General features: G+C 36.8%; 1 protein-coding gene across 11 annotated transcripts in view; it reads left to right on the forward strand.

The window, feature by feature from the left end:
- Window positions 1–21,144, forward strand: part of CEP63 (centrosomal protein 63) — an 81,596-nt gene that overhangs the window by 6,770 nt on the left and 53,682 nt on the right. For 8 of the 11 annotated variants that reach the window (XM_068545948.1, XM_068545952.1, XM_068545954.1 and 5 more), the window contains exons 2-3: window positions 1,374–1,442; window positions 2,394–2,571. In XM_068545948.1, the coding sequence (XP_068402049.1) occupies window positions 1,399–1,442; window positions 2,394–2,571 (222 nt within the window). In that variant the 5' untranslated portion in view covers window positions 1,374–1,398. Of the gene's footprint in view, window positions 1–1,373; window positions 1,443–1,529; window positions 1,871–2,392; window positions 2,572–21,144 lie in introns of those variants that run through there. The other 3 variants (XM_068545947.1, XM_068545951.1, XM_068545955.1) reach the window with 3 other exon arrangements.

The raw sequence follows: 21,144 nt of genomic DNA on the forward strand, positions 1-21,144 counted from the left end.
TAGCTCTGTCCTTAGGAAGAGCACTTTCCTACGTATTTAATAAATATACATGTAGAGTTGTCAGGAGCATGATACAGAATATATGTAATTGGCTATTAGAATCCCATTAAAAAGCTGGAAGAAACCGTGCAGATTATATAGATCATGCTTCTTACTTTATAGAGGCAAAGACTGAAGTCCAAGGACACAAAGCTACTTAGTTGCAGAGCAGGACTCTATCCTGGGTTTCCATCTGCATGGTACTGTGTGAACTATGTACTGCCTCTCAGTTCCCTAGAGTGGATCAAAACACAGAATCTGCGTTGTGTTGTAATTGACTGTATCATTGTTTGAAAGAAAGTGGAATAGACCATGAAAGCGTTTTTCTTTAGGTTTTTATTTTGTCTAATGTTGGTGTAATACAAAGGATAAACCAACTGGAAAGAAATCCTCTCTGCCGTATTTGTGCATGAATAGTTATTTAGTACTCCTGTTAGTAACTTTAGAAATAGATGCAAATAACGTGTAGTGGTTGTATTTTCCAGTCTTCTCATTCTCCTGTGTCTCTGTTTTACCTCCCTTCCCTTCTTTCTCTGCTACACTCTTCTCTGTAGTTTTCCAGCTATGACCAGTTTGCATAGGCGGGGTAGGTGAAAAGGGAGGGGAATTGAGATAAGTTCAGTCAAAAGCATTCAGCACAGGCCAGGTTGAAATGCAACTCTAAGCCCTGGAGCTGCAGGCGTGAAAAAAACTGGTTTTCTACCCTTTACGGTTGAATAGTAGGGGAAAAAGGTGTGCAAAAGGACATTCCCAGGGTGGTGTAACTCCTATGAAAGAACCTGTTAAGGACTAGGAGCAAGGAAGTGCAGAGGAGGGAGGGCCCACGTAGCTGCCTCTTAGGTGAGGGAGGGTGTTCTAGGAGCTTCATGGGCCTGTCATCTAGCGGGTGAATAGGATCTCCCATGATGGACCAAGAAGTTGAAGCACAGGGCATTTAACCTTTTTACAATATCTCTTTAAAAGAAGCTACACTTTTCCTCTGACCTCTCATTTTGTTAGTGTCAGTGTTCCTCTGCTGCTAGCACCCCACCTCCACCCAGGCCCACTCTTACATGAGGAAGTAGGGATGTGACAGTGAGGTATTTGACTTCAGTCGTGCAGGGGGAGTGTCAATGGCAATTCAGATCATTTTAAATTGTGTTTTAGTCTGAAATGTGTTTGGTTCTAGTATTTCTTGAAGAGATATTCCTTGACTGCTTCTACAGTCATCTTAAGAAGTGCTGCATTTTCTCATTGCTATTTGTATGCTTTCATTCACATTCTTAAGTTTGTAAGTTGGAATGTTAGAACATAAAAAATGAATTTTCTCCTGACAGAGTTCTTTGCTTTCCCAGTTGCCAAAACAAAGGGGATTTGGCGATGGAGGCTTTGTTGGAAGGAATACAAAATCGAGGACATGATGGGTAAGTTTGCTTTGACCTTAAGCTTCTCACTGAGTTTAAAAAGCATGTCTGAGTTATGCCTCTGACCATTTTGTGCTTTGGGTACAGAAGCAGAAGTGTGAGCAAAATCTAAGCTGATCCATGTCGTGTTTGTGGACAGTATCGCTCCTTGGGGTGTTTCCCTCATCTCAGCAGTGTGAAGCTGGATGCTTACCATCATCCCAGTTAAGTTTTCTGCTTTTAAAAAGCAAAAGGCTATAGAGGTTTTGTGACACTAAGAACAAATGCTTTTTTTTTTAAAAAGTATTTAAGCCTTAGGAGTTATCTCTCTGTGGCCATTCCCGGAAACCTCTGAATCCAATACATCTATGTCCAATTCTGTTTCTACCTTTGTAACATCTGGCATCTCCTGAAACATTGAAGGACATCAGTAAGTTTACAACAATAAGGTAGGATGTGGTAAGTTTCTAATAATAAGTTGGAAAGAAATAGTTGGAATAAATTTGGCTCAAGGATGGAGGTTCTTAAAACAGCTCTTAAAATTGTATTGTCATTTTCCCAATAGCCTACTTGTTTCCAAAGCTTTTTATTTTGTTTGACGAGCTGAGAATGTGACATATGCTTGCCTGGATTCTTCCTGAAAGCTTCCCTAAAATGTTACAGAAGAGCTAGTTGTTTGTTGTGGAAGTCTCACTCACAAACCAGACTTCAAACATAAACCTTGCGTTTGACCAGTTGACTTAGGCTTTAGGTCGGCTACTGGAGGAAGACAAACTTCCGTGGAATAAGTGATCATCTTATGTGAGCATTAAAAGGAAAAGATCAGAGATCCTGTTCTCTGCTTCTGATAATTTATTTGTTGACACTGTTCCACTTCAGGTAGCTTTACATCTGCTGGATTTTTACATGTGAAAGATGAAAAGCCTCTTGGAGATATGTTCTATGTTCTTAAGGGTCTGTCCTTATTTATAGGGGATTTTTGACATCCTGTGAAGCAGAACTACAGGAGCTCATGAAACAGATTGACATAATGGTAGCTCATAAAAAATCTGAGTGGGAAGGACAGACACATGCTCTAGAAACTTGCTTGGACATCCGTGAACGGGAACTTAAGGCTCTCAGGAGTCAGGTGGATATGAAACACAAAGAGGTAAAGCGGATGATTTGCTACTCTTTGATATTTTCACCTTACCTTTTATAATAAATATGTTTCTTAAATATGTGTTGAAGAAAGCATTTAAAAAATTTTGAATTCAATTTATTTAAAACAAAACAAAACACAGTTCACCCATTTCTCCCACCCCCCGATCCAAGCCTTGTCTCTTGCAGCCACCAATCTGTTCTCTATATTTATGAGCTTATTTTTTGTTTGTTTCTGTAGATTCTACATGTAAGGGAGATCATAAAATATTTGTCTTTCTTTGTCTGAATTATTTCAGTTAGCATAATGCCTTCAAGTTCTATCCATGCTGTGGCATATGGCAACTTTTATTTTTTGGCTGAATAATATTCTTTATATATATATGTGTGTGTGTGTGTGTGTGTGTGTGTGTGTACCACAGTTTCTTTATCCATTCATTCATCAATAGATACTTAGGTTGTTTCTACATCTTTGTTATTGTAAATAAAGCTGCAGTGAACAGGGGGGTGCATATATCTTATTGAATTAATGTTTTTTTGTTTTCTTCAGATAAATACCTAGAGTGGAATTACTGGATCATATGGTAGTTCTATTTTTAATTTTTTGAGGCATCTCCATACTATTTTCCATAATGGTTGCACCAACTTAACATTCTCACCCAAGTGTACAAGGGTTCCCTTTTGTCCACACCCTTGCCAGCACTTGTTATTTGTTGTCTTTTTGATACTAGCCATTCTGCAAGGTGTGAGTTGATAGCTCTGTGGTTTTGATATACATTTCCCTGATGTTTAGTGATGCTGACCATCTTTTTCATGTACATGTTGGTCATCTGTATGTCTTCTTTGGAAAAATGTCTTATTTGGATCTTCTGCCCATTTTTCAGTGGATAGTTTGGTTTTTTGCTATTGAATTGTAAAAGTTCTTTGTATATTTTGGATATCAGCCCCTTGTCAGATACATGATGTGCAGTTATTTTCTCCCATTCAGTAAGTTGCCTTTTCATGTTGTTGATAATTTACTTTGCTGTGTAGAAGCTTTTTAGTTTGATGTAGTCCCACTTGTGTAGTTTTGCTTTTGCTGCTTTTACTTTTTTTGCTTTTGCTTTTGGTGCAGATTCAAAATATCATCACTAAGACCTATATCAAGGAGCTTACTGCCTATGTTTTCTTCTAGGAGTTTTATGGTTTCAGGTCTTATGTTCAAGTCTTTAATCCATTTTGAGTTAATTTTTGTGAATGGTGTAAGATAGTGGTCCAGCTTCATTCTCTTGCATGTGGCTGTCCAGTTTTCCCAACATCATTTATTGAAGAAACTGTCCTTTCCCCATTGTATATTCTTGGTTTATTTGTCATAAATTAATTGACCATATATGTTGGGTTTATTTCTGGGATCTCTATTCTCTGTTCTGTTCTATCAATCTAAGTCTCCGTTTTTATGCCAATACAATACCGTTTGTATGTAATAATAGCCTTATAATATACTTTGAAGTTAGAGAGTGTGGTGCCTCCAGCTTTGTTCTTTCTCAAGATTGCTTTGGCTATTCAGTTCCATGCAAGTTTTAGGAGTTTTTGTTTTATTTCTATGAGAAATGCCATTGGAATTTTGATAGGGATTGCACTGAATCTGTAGATTGGTTTGGATAGTATGGCAGTTTTAACAATATTGATTCTTTCAATCCATGAGCATAGAATATCTTTCCATTTATTTGTGTCTTTTTCAGTTTCTTTCATTAATGTCTTGTAGTTTTCCGTATACAGATCTTTCACCTCCTTGGTTAAATTTATTCCTAGGTATTTTATTCTTTTTGATGCAGTTGTATATGGGATTGTTTTCTTAATTTCTCTTTTTGATAGTTTGTTATTATTTTAAAAAACACAATTGACTTTTGTATATTGATATTGTATCCAGTAACTTTATTGAATTCATTTATTAGTTCTATTAGTTTGTGATAGAGTCTTTAGGGTTTCCTAGCTATTTTCATGTGATCTGCAAACAGTGAGTTTTACTTCTGCCTTTTCAATTTGGATGCCTTTTATTTCTTTTTCTTGCCTGACTGTTCTGGCTAGGATTTCCAATACTGTGTTGAATAAAAGTGGTAAGAGTGGACATCCTTGTCCTGTTCCTGATCTTAGAGGAAAAGCTTTGAGCTTTTCAACATTGAGTATGATTTAGCTGTAGGCTTGTCATATATGACCTTAATTATGTTGAGGTATGTTTCCTCTATACCTGCTTTTTTGAGAGATTTGAGATTTTATTATAAATGGATTTAAATTTTGTCAAATGCTTTTTATGCATCTGTTGAGATCATATGATTTTTGTCTTCATTTTGTTAATGAGGTGTATCACATTGACTGATTTACAGATGTTGGACCATCCCTGTATCCCTGGAATAAATTTCACTTCATCATTGTATATGATCCTTTTAATGATTTGCTGAATTCAGTTTGCTAATATTTTGTTGAGAATTTTTACATCTATGTTCATCGGGGATATTAGCCTGTAAAAAAAAATTTTTTTTGTTTGGTGGCACTCTTGTCTGGTTTTGGTATCAGGCTAATACTGGCCTCATAAAATGTGTTTTGAAAAGATTCCCCTTCTTATATTTTTTGGAAGAATTTGAAAAAGCTTGATATTAATTCTTCTTTGAATGTTTGGTGGAATTCACCAGTGAAGCCATTTGGTCCTGGACTTTTGTTTGTTGAGAGTTTTTTTTTACTGAATTGATCTGCTTGCTGGTAAGTGGTCTGTTCAGATTTTCTATTTCGTCATGATTCAGTCTTAGTAGCTTATATGTTTGTCAGAGTTTATCCACTTCTTCTAGTTTGTCCAATTTGTTGGCATGTAATTTTTCATAGTAGTCTATATGATCCTTTGTATTTCTGTGGTGTCGCTTGTAATATTTCCTCTTTCATGTCTGACTTACTTGAGTCTTTTCTCTTTTTTTTCTTGGTGAGTCTAGCTAAGGTTTTGTCAATTTTATTTCTCTTTTCACAGAACTAACTCTTAGTTTCATTGATCTTTTCTGTTGTCTTTTTAGTCTCTATTTCATTTATTTCTGCTCTAATTTACTAACTTTGGGCTTTGTTTGTTCTTTTTCTAGTTCGTTAAGGTGTAGTTAGGTTGTTTGTGTGAGGCTTTTCTTGTTTCTTGAGGTAGGTGTTTATCACTATGAACTTCCCTCATAGAACTGTTTTTGCTGCATTCTGTAAATTTTGGCATGTTACATTTCCATTTTGTTTTTCTCAAGGTATTTTTTGATTTCTCTTTTGATTTCTTCTTTGCCCATTGGTTATTCAATAGCATGTTATTTAATCTCCACATATTTGTATATTTCCCATTTTTCTTCGTGTAATTTCTCATTTCATGCCACTGTGGTTGGAAAAGATACTTGATATGATTGCAGTCTTCTTAAATTTATTAAGACTTGATCTGTGGCCTAACATATGATCTATCTTGGAAGATGTTCCATATACACTTGAGAAGAATGTATATTGTGTTGCTTTTGGATAGAATATTCTATAAATATGTGTTAAGTCCATCTGGTTTAACATGTTGTTTAAGGCTGATGTCTCCTTATTGATTTTCTGTCTGTATGATCTTTCCATTGATGTAAGTGGGATATTAAAGTTCCCTACCATTATTGTATTGCTGGCTATGTCTCCCTTTAGGTCTGTTAATAATTGTGCTACATGTTTAGGTGCTGCTGTGTTGGCTGCATAAAGATTTACAAATGTTATATCCTCTCATTGGATTAACCCCTTTATCGTTATGTAATGTCTTCTTTGTCTCTTATTAAAGCATTTGTATTAAAGTCTTTCTTTTGTGTGTGTGATATAAGTATAGCTACTCCATCTTTCTTTTCTATTTCCATTTGCATGGAATCTCTTTTCCCGTCCCTTCACTTTCAGTCTGTGTCCTTATATCTAAATTGTATCTCTTACAGGCAGCATATATAGGTGTGTCTTGCTTTTTATTCCTTCAGCCACTCTATGTCTTTTTGTTGGAGAATTTAGTCCATTTACATTTAAAGTTATTATTATGGATATGTGCTTATTGCCATTTTGTTAATTGTTTTCTAGCAGTTTTTGTAGTTTTTCTCTGTTCCTTTTTTCTTCTCTTGCTCTTTTCCTTTGTGGTTTGATGACTTTCTTTAGTGGTATGCTTATGTTCCTTTCTCTTTCTCTTTTGTGTATTTATTCTAGGTTTTTGCTTTGTGGTTGCCGTGAGTCTTACACTTAACGACTTATATCTATAACAGTCTATTTTAAGTTGATAACATCTTAAGTTTGATCCCATTCTAAAGCTCAACATTTACTCTCATGTTTTATGTTTTTGATGTCACATTTTATGTATTTTTACCTTGTGTATCTTTTAGCTAATTATTGTAATCATAGTTCTGTCTTTTAACCTTTATACTAGCTTTATTAGTGATTAATCCACTACCTTCACTATATATTTACTTTTCCAGTGAGATTTATCCTTTCATAAGTGTTCTTGTTACTAATTAGCATCCTTTCTTTCAGCTTAAAGAAGTTCCTTTAAAATTTCTTGTCAGGCCAGGTTAGTTTAGTGGTGGTGAACTCCTTTAACTTTTGCTTCTCTGGAAAACTCGTTATCTCTTCTTCAATTCTGAATGAAAACTTTGCTCAGTAGAGTATTCTTGGTTGGAAGTTTTCTTCTTTCAGCACTTTGAATATATCATGCTTTCTGGCCTGCAAAGTTTGTGCTGAAAAATCTGCTGATAGTTTTATGAGGGTTCCCTTGTATAGAACTAGTTGTTTATCTTCTGCTTCTTTTAAGATTCTCTCCTTGTCTTTAACTTTTGACATTTTAATTGTAATGTGTCTTGGTGTGGGTCTCTTTGGTAGCATCTTTTTTGGGACTCTCAGGGCTTCCTGGATCTGGACGTCTGTTTCCTTCCCCAAGTTAGGGAAGTTTTCGGCCATTATATTTTCAAATAAGTTTTCTGCCCCTTTCTCTCTTCTCCTTCTGGGAGCCCTATAAAGTAAATGTTAGTCTGTTTGATGTTGTTCCATAAATTCCTTTTTTCATTCTTTTTTCTTTCTGCTGCTCTGATCGGGTAAGTTCCACTGCTTTGTCCCTGAGTTGACTGATACTTTCTTCTGCTTCATCTAGTCTGCTGTTGAACCCCTCTAGTGTATTTTTTTCAGTTCAGTTATTACATTCTTTGGCTCTGTGACTTCTATTTGGTACTTTCTTATATTTTTTCATCTCTTTGTTGAAGTTCTCACTGTGTTCATGTGACTTCTATTTGGTACTTTCTTATATTTTTTCATCTTTTTGTTGAAGTTCTCACTGTGTTCATCCATTCTTCTCCCCATCTTTATGACCATTACTTTGAACTCTTTATCAGGTAAATTACAGATCTCCATTTCATTAAGATTTTTTCTGAGGTTTATCTTATTCTTTCATTTGGAACATATTCCTCTGTTTCTTCATTTTGCTCGACTCTCTGTTGGTTTCTGTACAGTAGATGAAACAACCACTTCTTGCGGTCTTGATCGAGTGGCCTTGTGTAGGAGATGAACCTTGTTATTCAACCCTGCGTCAGTTCCTGGTTGTCTCTCAAACCTCTGTGCTTGTCCAGGCAGCCTATTATATTTTTAGTAGATCCCAGTAGTTGAGGATGTACCAAAACCTGTCACTGTCCCAGAGTGGAGGATCTCAGCACCTAGATTCAGGTTGACTGGAAGCTGGACCCTCAGGCAGCAGCTTTTAAAGTATGCAAATATATACAGTTCTGAGGGGTGGTGAGGGTAGACCACATTGGTTCTCAGAACCAGGTGATCTGGAGGTGTCCACAATGTGGGCTCCAGATGAACTATTTTCTGGGTGATACTGATGGGTTGGAGCAAGGCAGAGGGAGAGTGCCTAGATGGCGTCCACAGCCTATGTTCCTTGATAGCAACTCCGTAGGCCACTAAATGTGAGCCAAACCTGAAGCCTGCTCCTCAGGCTGAAGGTCCAAGACAAGTAAAGAGGGCTCTTTCACAGAAACCCTAGGGAGTGTGCCTCATTCTGCTTTCTGTGCAGTGCCTTGGGGGTGGTAGCCTGCCAAGAACTATCCCTCTGATTGCCATAGTCTTGTGGGATCCAGGAATGCAAATCCCTCCAGTCACCTAGAGCTAGGTAATCGAGGGGAGTCCCCTGGGCACCAGCCACGTGTATAGCTACCCTCCAGGAGACACTGGTGCACTAGAGGCAGCAGAGTGTGAGAGCAAAGGTAGCGCCTGCCCTCCAAGGTCTCTGGAAAGGATTAAAGTCAACTCCAAGATGCATGCCTAAAAAAAAAAAAAAAGATGCATGTCTAATCAGAAGCTTGCCCCTTAGTTAGCAGTCAGGATGATCAGTTCATAGTCTCCCTTCGCAGAAAGATTGAGCTCCTGGGTCTCTTGCCTTTGCTGTGCCCTCAGGGTTGTAGCTGTTTAAGAACTCTTTCTCCTTGGGCTACAGTCCTGTAGGACCCATGAGTATAAGCCCCACTGACCACCAGAGCCAGTTGATGTAGAGGTGTTCCCTAGCATCTGTCACAGAAATCCAGGCACCAGACAGGGGAATGAGCTCCTTTCTGGGTGACACCAATTATTACAGTTCCTTGGGACCCAGAACACAAGCTCCCCTGGCCTCCAGAGCCAGGTAACCAAGATCATATCCTGGGTAGCAGCTGTAAAAGTCAGGACACCTGATGTGTGTAAAAGCTCCCTTCTGAGAGATACTGGTGCTCTGGAGCACAGCAAAGGTAGTGCCTGCCAGTCTTTGTTCCCGGAGTGTTCCAGCAGGGTCCTAGATGTGTGTGTTGAACTAGACGCCTGCCCCTCTGATGGAGGTTTTAATATAAGCAGGTGAGCATTATTCACTTTAAGTCTAAGCATGATTGGCTGCCTCTGAGCTGGACTCTGGGGTGGGTGAGTCTAAGCACATGAGCCCTCTAAGAGGTGTTTCATCACTATCATTTTGTGGGTCTTGGGACACAAGACCCATTGGTTTTCAAAAATTAGATGTTTTGGGGGCTTATCTCTCAAATGCATGTCTTAAAAGCTGGGGTGCCCAATGTGGGGTTTGAACCCTTTGCTCCTCAGGAAGTTTTGAGTTCTCTTCTGGTTGTTGGTTGCTATACCAGGGGTGAGGTTTATGTTGAGAATGTGTCCCCATCTCCCCTACAGGCTTTTGTATGGTTTTCTTCTCTTTTACCCAATGTGTGGTTGTCACTCAGCTAGGCTTTAGGTTCTTTTTTCAAGAAGAAATTGTTCCATATTTAGCTGTAGATCCAGTGAGTCTGTCGGAGGAGGTGAGTTCAGGATCTTCCTACATTGCCATCTTGAACTGGTGATACTGTCTTTTTCATAATGCAAAGAAAGCATTTGTGTGTCAAATTCTGATGGTTTCTTTCAGAAGAATTCATTGGTGAAAATGCATAAGAATAGTAATATTTATTTCAAGGATCATGTTACCTTGGTCACATGGAATACATACAATAACTTCTTTAAGAAAATGTAAAGGGTGTCACATGATTTTTGTAAAAAACCTTCATTCTATTACATGCCTATGTTAATAATCACCGAGTTTAGCGAATGTTGTTTTTGGCCTCATTGTATGACTAGTGTAAAAAGTTAAGCCCCAAATTCAATAATTGGCTTCTTTTGGTTAGGTTTACAATAAAATTCAGAAAACTCTTCTTAAAAAATTTATATTTGCACTTGTTGACAATTAGGGAAAAAGAAAGAAAAGAAAATAAATATTATTTGCAATCTCATCACCCAATGTTATTGGTGATTTGGGGGAAAAGTTTAATAACATTTGCTAATTGATTTCTCTTAATTTAGCTGGTACAGTGAAAAGAACATTGAATATTGGAAGGGAAGCAGAAAGCATATATAAGTGCAAGAATTGCCCCTCAATTTCTGGCATCAATGTTGATCTCAGAAGGATTGGAAGAGTTGTAGGGAAACACTGGTCCCAAGCCCCACTTAGATGGGCTTTCCTACCAGTAGGATCACCACTCATTAGTGCTGTCATTCAGCTTCTTCAGGGGTGTTTCTGTGAATGGTAGATTCTGTTGATGATACTCACTTATCAAGAATATTTTAGAAATGTTTCATGTCACAAGGAAAGAGTTAGGCTTCATAAAGTGTTTCTTTCCTTGTCAGGAGAATCTCTCAGTTGGCCATGTGCACTTTGGGTCAAAGCAGTACAGTTGACCCTTGAACAATGTGGGGGTTGGGGGCATCGACCCCAATGCACTTGGAAATCCACATATAACTTTACAGTCAATCCTCCTTATCTGAGATTCCACGTTCATGAATTCATGTAGTACTGTAGTATTTATTGAAAAAAAAAATCCGTATATAAGTGGACTCATGTAGTTCAACCATGTTGTTCAGGGGTCCACCGTACATAGTAACATTGGCCGTGTTAGATTCAGTGTTCTGAGAATGCCACTTGCTAAACTGGAATTTATTTTAAAGTTTGGGTAGACTTTTGAGAATGTATTTTAAAATTACACCTCATGGGACTTCCCTGGTGGTGCAGTGGTTAAGAATATGCCTGCCAATGCAGGGGACGTGGGTTTGAGCCCTCGGCCGGGAAGATCCCACATGCCACGGAACAACTAAACCTGCGAGCCACAACTGCTGAGCCCGAATGCCCCAACTACTGAAGCCTGTGTGCCTAGAGCCCATGCTCTGCAACAAGAGAAGCCACCACAATGAGAAGCCTGTGCACCACACGAAGATTAGCCCCCGCTTGCCGCAACTAGCGAAAGCCGGTGTGCAGCAGTGAAGACCCAATGCAGCCAAAAATAAATAAATAAATTTTAAAAAATTTAAAAAAATAAAATTAGACCTCATGAAAAGATATAGAAGGTAGGTAAAAAAGTGCATGGAATGATAATCATATTTGATTTTTTAAAAATTGTAATTTAGGTAGGGTCAGTGCTCCTTGGTAAGTTACTTTAGTTACTACTTCTTTATTGCTCCTGGGGCCAAACAAAAGTAGTTCTGTTTAGAAAGTTAAGGTGATAGTGCTTTCCTAGTTAAAAAACACTATACAGTTGACGCTTGAACGACCTGTGGGTTGGGGCACTGATCCCCGATGCAGTTGAAAATCTACATATAACTTTACAGTTGGCCCTTGTGTCTGCAGTTCTGAATCCGCAGATTCAACCAACTTTGGGTGGTGTAGTACAGTAGTACATATTTATCGAAAAAAATCCATGTATAAGTGGACCTGTACAGTTCAAACCCATGCTGTTCAACCGTCAACTATATATGTGGATATCTAAGTTGTTTAACTTTGTTAGAAACCCATTAAGGAAATTCCTGTGTGTGTGATCATGAGAATATTCATGCCCAGGCTGTTGAAACTTATTCCTGCAGCTTAGTTTTGATGTCAAGGGCATTACTGCACTACAGGCAGTAATAAAACTACTCGTTTTGTTGCGCTTCACTCTATAATGCTTTGCCGATACTGTATTTTTTTACAAATTGAAGGTTTGTGGCAACCTTGTGTTGAACAAGTCTGCTGGCACCTTTTTTCTAACAGCATTTGCTCACTTCATGTCTCTGTGTCACATTTTGGTGATCCTTGCAATATTTCAAATCCTCTACCAACATAAAGATTATGACTCACTGAAGGCTCTGATGATGGTTAGCATTTTTTTTCATCAATAAAGTGTTTTTAAATTAAGATATATACATTGTTTTTTAGACATAATACTCTTGCACACTTAGTTGACTACAGTACAGTGTAAACATAACATTTATATGCACTGCAAAACCGAAAAAATTCATGTGACTCATTTTATCACAGTATTTGCCTTATTGTGATCTGGAAGGAACCTGCAGTATCTCTGAAGTATGCCTGTACTTAATACCTTAAAGAGGAATTAAAGAGATTGAGTAGATAGGTTCCTTGGTAAAGATTTGAAGATTACAGGTTTGGCCTGGGGACATAAAAGATGTTTAGAAATGTAGCTGTCAATGATTTGCGGCTTCATTGATTGGGTTGCTGGAAGTTGATTAAGTTTCTAGAGGTAAAGTGTTTTTACCAAATACTAATTATAGGAATCTGTTCCATAGAGTTTGTCTGTGAAATTGTAATTTCACTGTTACTGGTAATAACATGTTTATAATCTACTTTGAATAGCACATGATAGAAGAACTAGAATATAGAGCTTTAAGTTTTTGTCAGTTTTATTTGTTTGAAAGTTTCAGGCCTAGAAGCAGTCAGTCCTATGGTATAAACCAGTGCTACTGAAATGACAGGTACATGGTGAGATAAAAGGCTTGCACCAGAATGTAAAGTAGTACATTGCATCCTTCACTTCACAGAAAGTTTTGCTGTATAAAACTGTCAGTTGCACTACACAGTGTGTTTTGTAACATAGTTGATTTACATTCTGCTTCAAGGTTCTTATCTCACCCTGGATTGCTGTTGTGACCAGCTCCAGCCCATCTGCAGATCATACTTGGAGTACTAGTATAAACAACTCATTTCATAAGTGAATGATCTGTTTTCTGATTACATTGTTGGGATTCGATCGGTTTTAATGGACATTTCTGCTGCTGTTACCTTCTAATGCCCTACAGAGCAGGTAGAACTAATGAAACAAGTAAGGAATTTGGAGTCCTGGCTGTGCCTTTTCTCAGCTGAATGGCCTTGGCCAAATAATTTAACCTCTCTGAGCCCATTTCATCATGTGTAAAATTAGGATATAATCCCTATGTTCCCGTGTTGTTGTGAAGATTGAGTTACTGTTTAAGAAACCACTTTGAAAACTCTAAATTGTAGTTAAAACGATATCATCCATACTGACAATTTTCAAACCTTCGCTTCCATTTCTCTAATGCTATCTCTTGCTCTCAGCAATTAACCTCTTTTTTCCTCCTCTTTTTCTTTAAGAAATTTAGATATTGTTGCGTGCCCATTATGAACCAGACTCTGGTAAATAAATGAAATTAAACAATCTTTTCTTCACATTTTATATTTATGCTTGCCTCACATAGTAAATGAAAAGAAAAATGGTTCTACAAAGCTCGTAAGAAAAAACAGTGATCATCTGCCCTACTCCTCTGAACCTAGGATTCTTGCTTCTCTGAGGCAGTCATTTCAGTGTCTTTAACTCTTTTTTTTGTTGTTGTTATTCTCTTCATATTTCTATATAACATTTTATGGCAATATTCTTAATTTTCAGTTTTAACTATTTATCTATTAACTTGCTGCTATAAAAAATAAGGGCTTTGCTCTCATATACATTTTCCATCCCCTCACCCTGCCAGAATTGTATATCTTAATTTTTGGTTAGGTCAGTGTTTAGTGTTTATATCATTAAGATGGTAATTATTATTTACAACTGAGTCAGATAGCATAATAATAATCAAACTTATTTCTTGTACAATGTTTTTGTTTTCTGGGGAATTAGTAACTGTCTCATTTTTATTTGCTTTTTTAAAAAGTACCTTCTCAATGATAGGAAGAATTGATAATGCCAATATCTAGATTTGCCATGGATCTCTTTCTATCTTTTATTGCTTCTGCTTTTTTTCACTTTTGTTGTCTTATCTCCTTGTGTGTGTGGGGTTACTTTCTGAGTGGGTTATCAAGCACTGTATTTGTAAAATTATTTGAAGAAATAGTTTAAGACACAGAATAGTGTTTTTTTTCCTTTGGAGAAAGTTTAGGTTGCTTTTTCCAAGTTTCTGGAGTCCCTAGCACTTTGGAGATGCCTGGGGACAGACATTAGCACTCTCTTAAGATCATCTTAAACTGAGTTTAGAGATTCAGATGTCTGCAGTTGATTGGCAATTTCAAGAAGGCCTTTTCTACATCTGGCGCATTCTTACTCCTAGGGTACAGCCTTTCAGGGTCCCAACTCAAAGCAAGGAGGGGTTCAGAGCTGTCTTGGGCACCAAATCTTTTATTCTCATAGCCCCTCGAAGTTATCAAAACCCCCATTTGGCCTCTTATCCTTTCAGCTGCCTTCTCTAGTTTCAATTAATACTTGCCCCAAACTCTGGGCTCACCTCCCTCCACCTCTAGCCTAGCCCAGATGCTGACCTGGTAATTCTTCCCTATCATGTTAGCACTTGACTTCAGGCACATTTTTTAAGAAATCTTACTTATATAGTTGTCCTCAGTGTATGGACTGGCCCAGAATACCTAGTCTGCCATTACCAAATGTTAAAGTCTGAAAGATTCACAATTAACTAAAAACATCCTGAGTGAAATTTACTACTAAATTCTACAGCCAATCAAACTTTCAACCAGATGTGAAAAGAGAATAAAGGTATTTTCAGACATATAAAATCTCAAAAGAATGTTCTACCAAAATGAGAAGTAAACTTTTGAAGAAGATGACAGAGAATTTTTTTAAAAAGCAAAAAGCAGAAAAGCACAGAAAGCCTCCAGAATAATGGTGAAGGGAGTTCCCAAGATGACAGCTATACAGGTAGCCTAGAGTAACTTACCAATATTTGAGAATGGCAAGCTCCAGGAAGGATGTTTTCACAGGAAGAAAGAAAGTAAAAGAAAGAAAAGGAAAGGAAATTACAATAGCTATGTTTACTGTGTTCAAGGAGATAAAAGATAAGATTGAGCATTTCAGGAAAGAATTGGAAACTATTAAAAGATGAGTGGAAATCATAATGTTGAAAAATAGAATAAACGAAATTAAGGCCTTAAAGATTGAGATAATTGGTGAACTGGAAGATATGACAGAAGAAAATGTTTGGAATAAAGCACAGACAGAATGATAGAAAATATAGAAGAGAGAGGATAAGAGAAAGGAGGATACAATGGGAAGGTCAAATATGAGTGTTTTGGGAATCCCTGAAGGAGAAAACAAAGTGAGAATGGGCTAAAGCAATATTTGAAGATAAACTGACTGAGATTTTGCCAAAAGTGAGGAAGGCCATGTACTTAAGAAATCCAAAAACCTCAAGCAAGATAAACAAAAAGAAATAGTTACCTAGGTTGACAACTAAAGACAAAGAGGACATCTGAAAAGTTATCAAAGAAAACAAAATAAAACCAGATGTTTACCAAGAAGAAAAGGTGATCTACGAACAGCTTCTAACAGCTGACTTGTCAGCTAAAACAGTGAAAGCCAGAAAACAATAGAATGATGTCCACAAAGAAATGACTTTTTTTCCCTGCCAAACCAGAAATAAATTCTATACCCAGAATAAAGGTGAAATCAAGACATTTTCAGATCAACAAAGATTGAGAGAATTTGTCACTAGGAGACCTGCACCAAGGAAATACTAAAAGAATGTCCTTCAGGCAGAAGGAAAGTGACCCCAGATGGAAGCTCAAGGGATAAAGGAAGAAACGAAAGATGACAGTAAATATGTGGGTAAATCTAAACGAATATTTACTGTATATAGCAACAAGAGCCTTCAGTTGAACATATATGTGGAATTATGATGGCATTTCAGTCAAGTTGGTGGGGGGTAAATGGAATTAAAGTATTTCTATAGTCCTTGGGTTGCCTGGGAATTGGTAAAACTAATGTTAATGTTAGCTAATGTTAATCTAATTAACATTAGTTAAGTCTAATATTAATTAGTTAAGTTTTAATCTTGAGAGAACCATTAAAAGTATATAGTAATATGTTAATAGAGTATATGTCTTCTAAGCTAACAGAAGGAGAAAAATGAAGTAAGAAGTTATCAGCCCCAAAGAAGGCAAGAAAGGAGAGAAAAAGAAACATAGGAACGTAGAGCTTATTAAGTACAAATAGCACTTAGTAAGACAATAGATATAAATCCCAAGAGGTCCGGTAAATGTAAATGTACTAAATGGCTTAATTAAAAGATAAAAATTGTCCAACTGGGTAAAGATAATTGAACTCAATTATTTGATGTTTATAAAGATACAGCAAAGTTGAAAGTAAAATGTAAAATTAAAATATATACCATACAAACACTTTGAATAGAGGGATGGTGTAGCTAAACTATACTTGAAGCAGAAGCAGTGAACATTACCAAAGGTGAAGAGAAACAGTTCATAATGATAAAATATGAAATCTCAGGATATGTAACTGTAGCAGATATTCTTATTGGCCTGTATCACATCCTCCTTGCCCCCGCATTTCACCTGGATATTACATACAGCTCTCTGTGTACTGCCAGCATCTCACTACACTGTGCTTCTCTTTCTGGAAACTTAAAAGCTGCTCAGGTGAAACCTGGGATTGTGGGGGCAGTTAACACTCCTGGGGCAAGCCTCAAGCAGTGGAGGGACTGGAATCGGTGGATAAACTCTCCAACTTCCCATCCCTTAGAGGGACAATTCTGAAACACATTCTGTTTGGTTCCTTGGTGAGTTCCCTGTGGGAGTGGCTCCAGTGCTTACTGCAGAAATCAGCTCAGTAACACACTTTATTGGCTTTCTTTCCTTCTCTGGATCTCTCTCTTCATTTCCTTACTGTGTTTCCTGGGATCACGTCCAATTACCTACCTGCCCTAAAATCTACACTTTTGGGAGAACTCAAACTAAGACAAAAAAAAATCTGAATTTGTAAGTATCTAATTAATTTTAAATTTCTCTCTCTCTCTCTTATCTGTATGCAAAGAGGGGCAGAACTACAGGGAGGAATAGATGAAGCCACAATTGTAGTTGGGGATTTTAACCCAATTTTCTTAGTAACTGATGGAACAAGAGACAGATATCAGTAAGGATGTAGATTTGAGCACCATGATCAACAAACTTGACCTAATTTATATATACAGAACATTGCACGAGAGAACTGTGGTGTACGTTTTTTTCTAGCACAAGCAACTCTTTCCAAAACTGACCATATGATAAATCTTGACACAATTCAGAGTCTTGAAATACTGGAGTATGTTCTTTGAACATAGTGGAAACAAGTCACAAAAAGATACCTAAATACTAAAAACCCTTTGACGTACTTTTGTAAAAGGTTTTCTCAGTTTATTTGGTTTTAATTTTAATGGGATTTTTTCAAATAAAGAAGTTTCACATTTTGCAGAGTCAAATCTGTCATTCTCAAATGACTCTTTCATTAGCTTTAAGCTCAGTTTCTCCCTGTCCAGGAATTCAGTAAATACTCATTTAAATCAAAAAAAAAATTTTAAGTAGTTTTTTCTATTTTAATGGCTATATTTAATCATTCCTCTGGTTTGAACTTCAGAATCACTTTCTCGTTCCAAAAAAGAATTCTACTAGAATTTTTAATTGGAATTGCATTAACTCCTTGTTCTTTTCTTTTTTTATTTTCATTGGTTTAATTTTCTAACTAAAATAATTCATATAGAATCTAGTCTAATACATTTAATGCTGATTTTTATTTGTTAACTGATGATATGCTATATTTTCAACTTCTTTTTTTTTTTTTGATTTTTTTTATTTTTACAAGAGATAAATAGACTGACACCAAGCATTGTACATGGATGACCACAACAAAAGCAACAATGATTGCCATTACCAAACATGAAACACACTCATACTATGTCATAATGTTGACATTCAGTCCAGTAATCCTCCACTGTAACAGCTCCTTTACTTTGCAGTGAAAATTGATTTGTATATTCTTTGCCTCTGAGTCCTTGTGGGATTTTTTCTTTTTTTAAATTCAAACAGAAAGTCACAAAAATTATACTCATCCTCATCAGTTCACTCAGTCCCATGTAATTAATTTTGTTTTCATCTTGATCTTTTGTTAGCACTTTTATGAGTTCATCAGTTTTTCATTAGAGTTCTGAAAATGCTTATTCATTCAGTTCAGCAGTACAGTCAGTTACCAGAAACCTGTACTTGTCAGAGTCTTTTCCATGAATTCCCTGAAGATGAAACCCTTTTATAGGAACATATTTACAAAAGCATCAGAGTACACCCAGAACTGTCTGTAAATGACAAAAGACTTAAAAATGACCACGGTTAAAGATTTGATGAAAGTTCATAATAATGCAGTTGACAACAAAATTAGTTATTTCTGAGATATACATTTTAAAGTAATAACTAGGATTATGACATAACATTATACCAGAGCATATAAGATTTTTAGAAATTTCATGTAATGTCTGAAACATTTATATTAACGTATTTCCATACAAATAACCCAATGAAAGTTTAGTATTAGTTGTTTTGTTTGTTTGTTTGTTTATACTGCAGGTTCTTATTAGGCATCAATTTTATACACATCAGTGTATACATGTCAATCCCAATCGTCCAATTCAGCACACCACCATCCCCACCCCACCGCAGTTTTCCCCCCTTGGTGTCCATACGTTTGTTCTCTACATCTGTGTCTCAACTTCTGCCCTGCAACCCGGTTCTTCTGTACCATTTTTCTAGGTTCCACATACATGCGTTAATATACGATATTTGTTTTTCTCTTTCTGACTTACTTTACTCTGTATGACAGTCTCTAGATCCATCCACGTCTCAACAAATGACTCAATTTCGTTCCTTTTTATGGCTGAGTAATATTCCATTGTATATATGTACCACATCTTCTTTAGCCATTCGTCTGTTGATGGGCATTTAGGTTGCTTCCATGACCTGGCTATTGTAAATAGTGCTGCAATGAACATTCGGGTGCATGTGTCTTTTTGAATTACGGTTTGCTCTGGGTATATGCCCAGTAGTGGGATTGCTGGGTCATATGGTAATTCTATTTTTAGTTTTTTAAGGAACCTCCATATTGCTCTCCATAGTGGCTGTATCAATTTACATTCCCACCAACAGCGCAGGAGGGTTCCCTTTTCTCCACACCCTCTCCAGCATTTGTTGTTTGTAGATTTTCTGATGATGCCCATTCTAACTGGTGTGAGGTGATACCTCATTGTAGTTTTGATTTGCATTTCTCTAATAATTAGTGATGTTGAGCATCTTTTCATGTGCTTCGTGGCCGTCTGTATGTCTTCTTTGGAGAAATCTCTATTTAGGTCTTCTGCCCATTTTTGGATTGGGGTGTTTGTTTCTTTAATATTGAGCTGAATGAGCTGTTTATATATTTTGGAGATTAATCCTTTGTCCGTTGATTCGTTTGCAAATATTTTCTCCCATTCTGAGGGTTGTCTTTTCATCTTGTTTATGGTTTCCTTTGCTGTGCAAAAGCTTTGAAGTTTCATTAGGTCCCATTTGTTTATTTTTGTTTTTATTTCCATTACTCCAGGAGGTGGATCAAAAAAGATCTTGCTGTGATTTATGTCGAAGAGTGTTCTTCCTATGTTTTCCTCTAAGAGTTTTATAGTGTCCAGTCTTACATTTAGGTCTCGAATCCATTTTGGGTTTATTTTTGTGTATGGTGTTAGGGAGTGTTCTAATTTCATTCTTTTACATGTAGCTGTCCAGTTTTCCCAGCACCACTTATTGAAGAGACTGTCTTTTCTCCATTGTATATCTTTGCCTCCTTTGTCATAGATGAGTTGACCATAGGTGCGTGGGTTTATCTCTGGGCTTTCTATCTTGTTCCATTGATCTATGTTTCTGTTTTTGTGCCAGTACCATATTGTCTTGATTACTGTAGCTTTGTAGTATAGTCTGAAGTCAGTGAGTCTGATTCCTCCAGCTCCGTTTTTTTCCCTCAAGACTGCTTTGGCTATTCGGGGTCTTTTGTGTCTCCATACAAATTTTAAGATGATTTATTCTAGCTCCGTAAAAAATGCCATTGGTAATTTGATAGGGATTGCATTGAACCTGTAGATGACTTTGGGTAGTATAGTCATTTTCACAATGTTGATTCTTCCAATCCAAGAACATGGTATATCTCTCCATCTGTTGGTATCATCTTTAATTTCTTTCATCAGTGTCTTATAGTTTTCTGCATACAGGTCTTTTGTCTCCCTAGGTAGGTTTATTCCTAGGTATTTTATTCTTTTTGTTGCAATGGTAAATGGGAGTGTTTCCATAATTTCTCTTTCAGAGTTTTCATCATTGGTGTATAGGAATGCAAGAGATTTCTGTGCATTAATTTTGTATCCTGCAGCTTTACCAAATTCATTGATTAGCTCTAGTAGTTTTCTGGTGGCATTTTTAGGATTCTCTATGTATAGTATCATGTCATCTGCAAACAGTGACAGTTTTACTTCTTCTTTTCCAATTTGTATTCCTTTTATTTCTTTTTCTTCTCGGATTGCCGTGGCTAGGACTTCCAGAACTATGTTGAATAATAGTGGTGAGAGTGGACATCCTTGTCTCGTTCCTGATCTTAGAGGAAATGCTTTCAGTTTTTCACCGTTGAGAATGATGTTTGCTGTGGGTTTGTCATATATGGCCTTTATTATGTTGAGGTAGGTTCCCTCTATGCCCACTTTCTGGAGAGTTTTTATCATAAATGGGTGTTGAATTTTGTCAAAAGCTTTTTCTGCATCTATTGAGATGATCATATGGTTTTTATTCTTCGATTTGTTAATATGGTGTATCACATTGATTGATTTGCGTATATTGAAGAATCCTTGCATCCCTGGGATAAATCCCACTTGATCGTGGTGTATGATCCTTTTAATGTGTTGGATTCTGTTTGCTAGTATTTTGTTGAGGATTTTTGCATCTATATTCATCAGTGATATTGGTCTGTAATTTTCTTTTTTTGTAGTG

The sequence above is a fragment of the Eschrichtius robustus genome, chromosome 6 (assembly GCF_028021215.1).
Source record: "Eschrichtius robustus isolate mEscRob2 chromosome 6, mEscRob2.pri, whole genome shotgun sequence".
NCBI lineage: Eukaryota > Metazoa > Chordata > Mammalia > Artiodactyla > Eschrichtiidae > Eschrichtius > Eschrichtius robustus.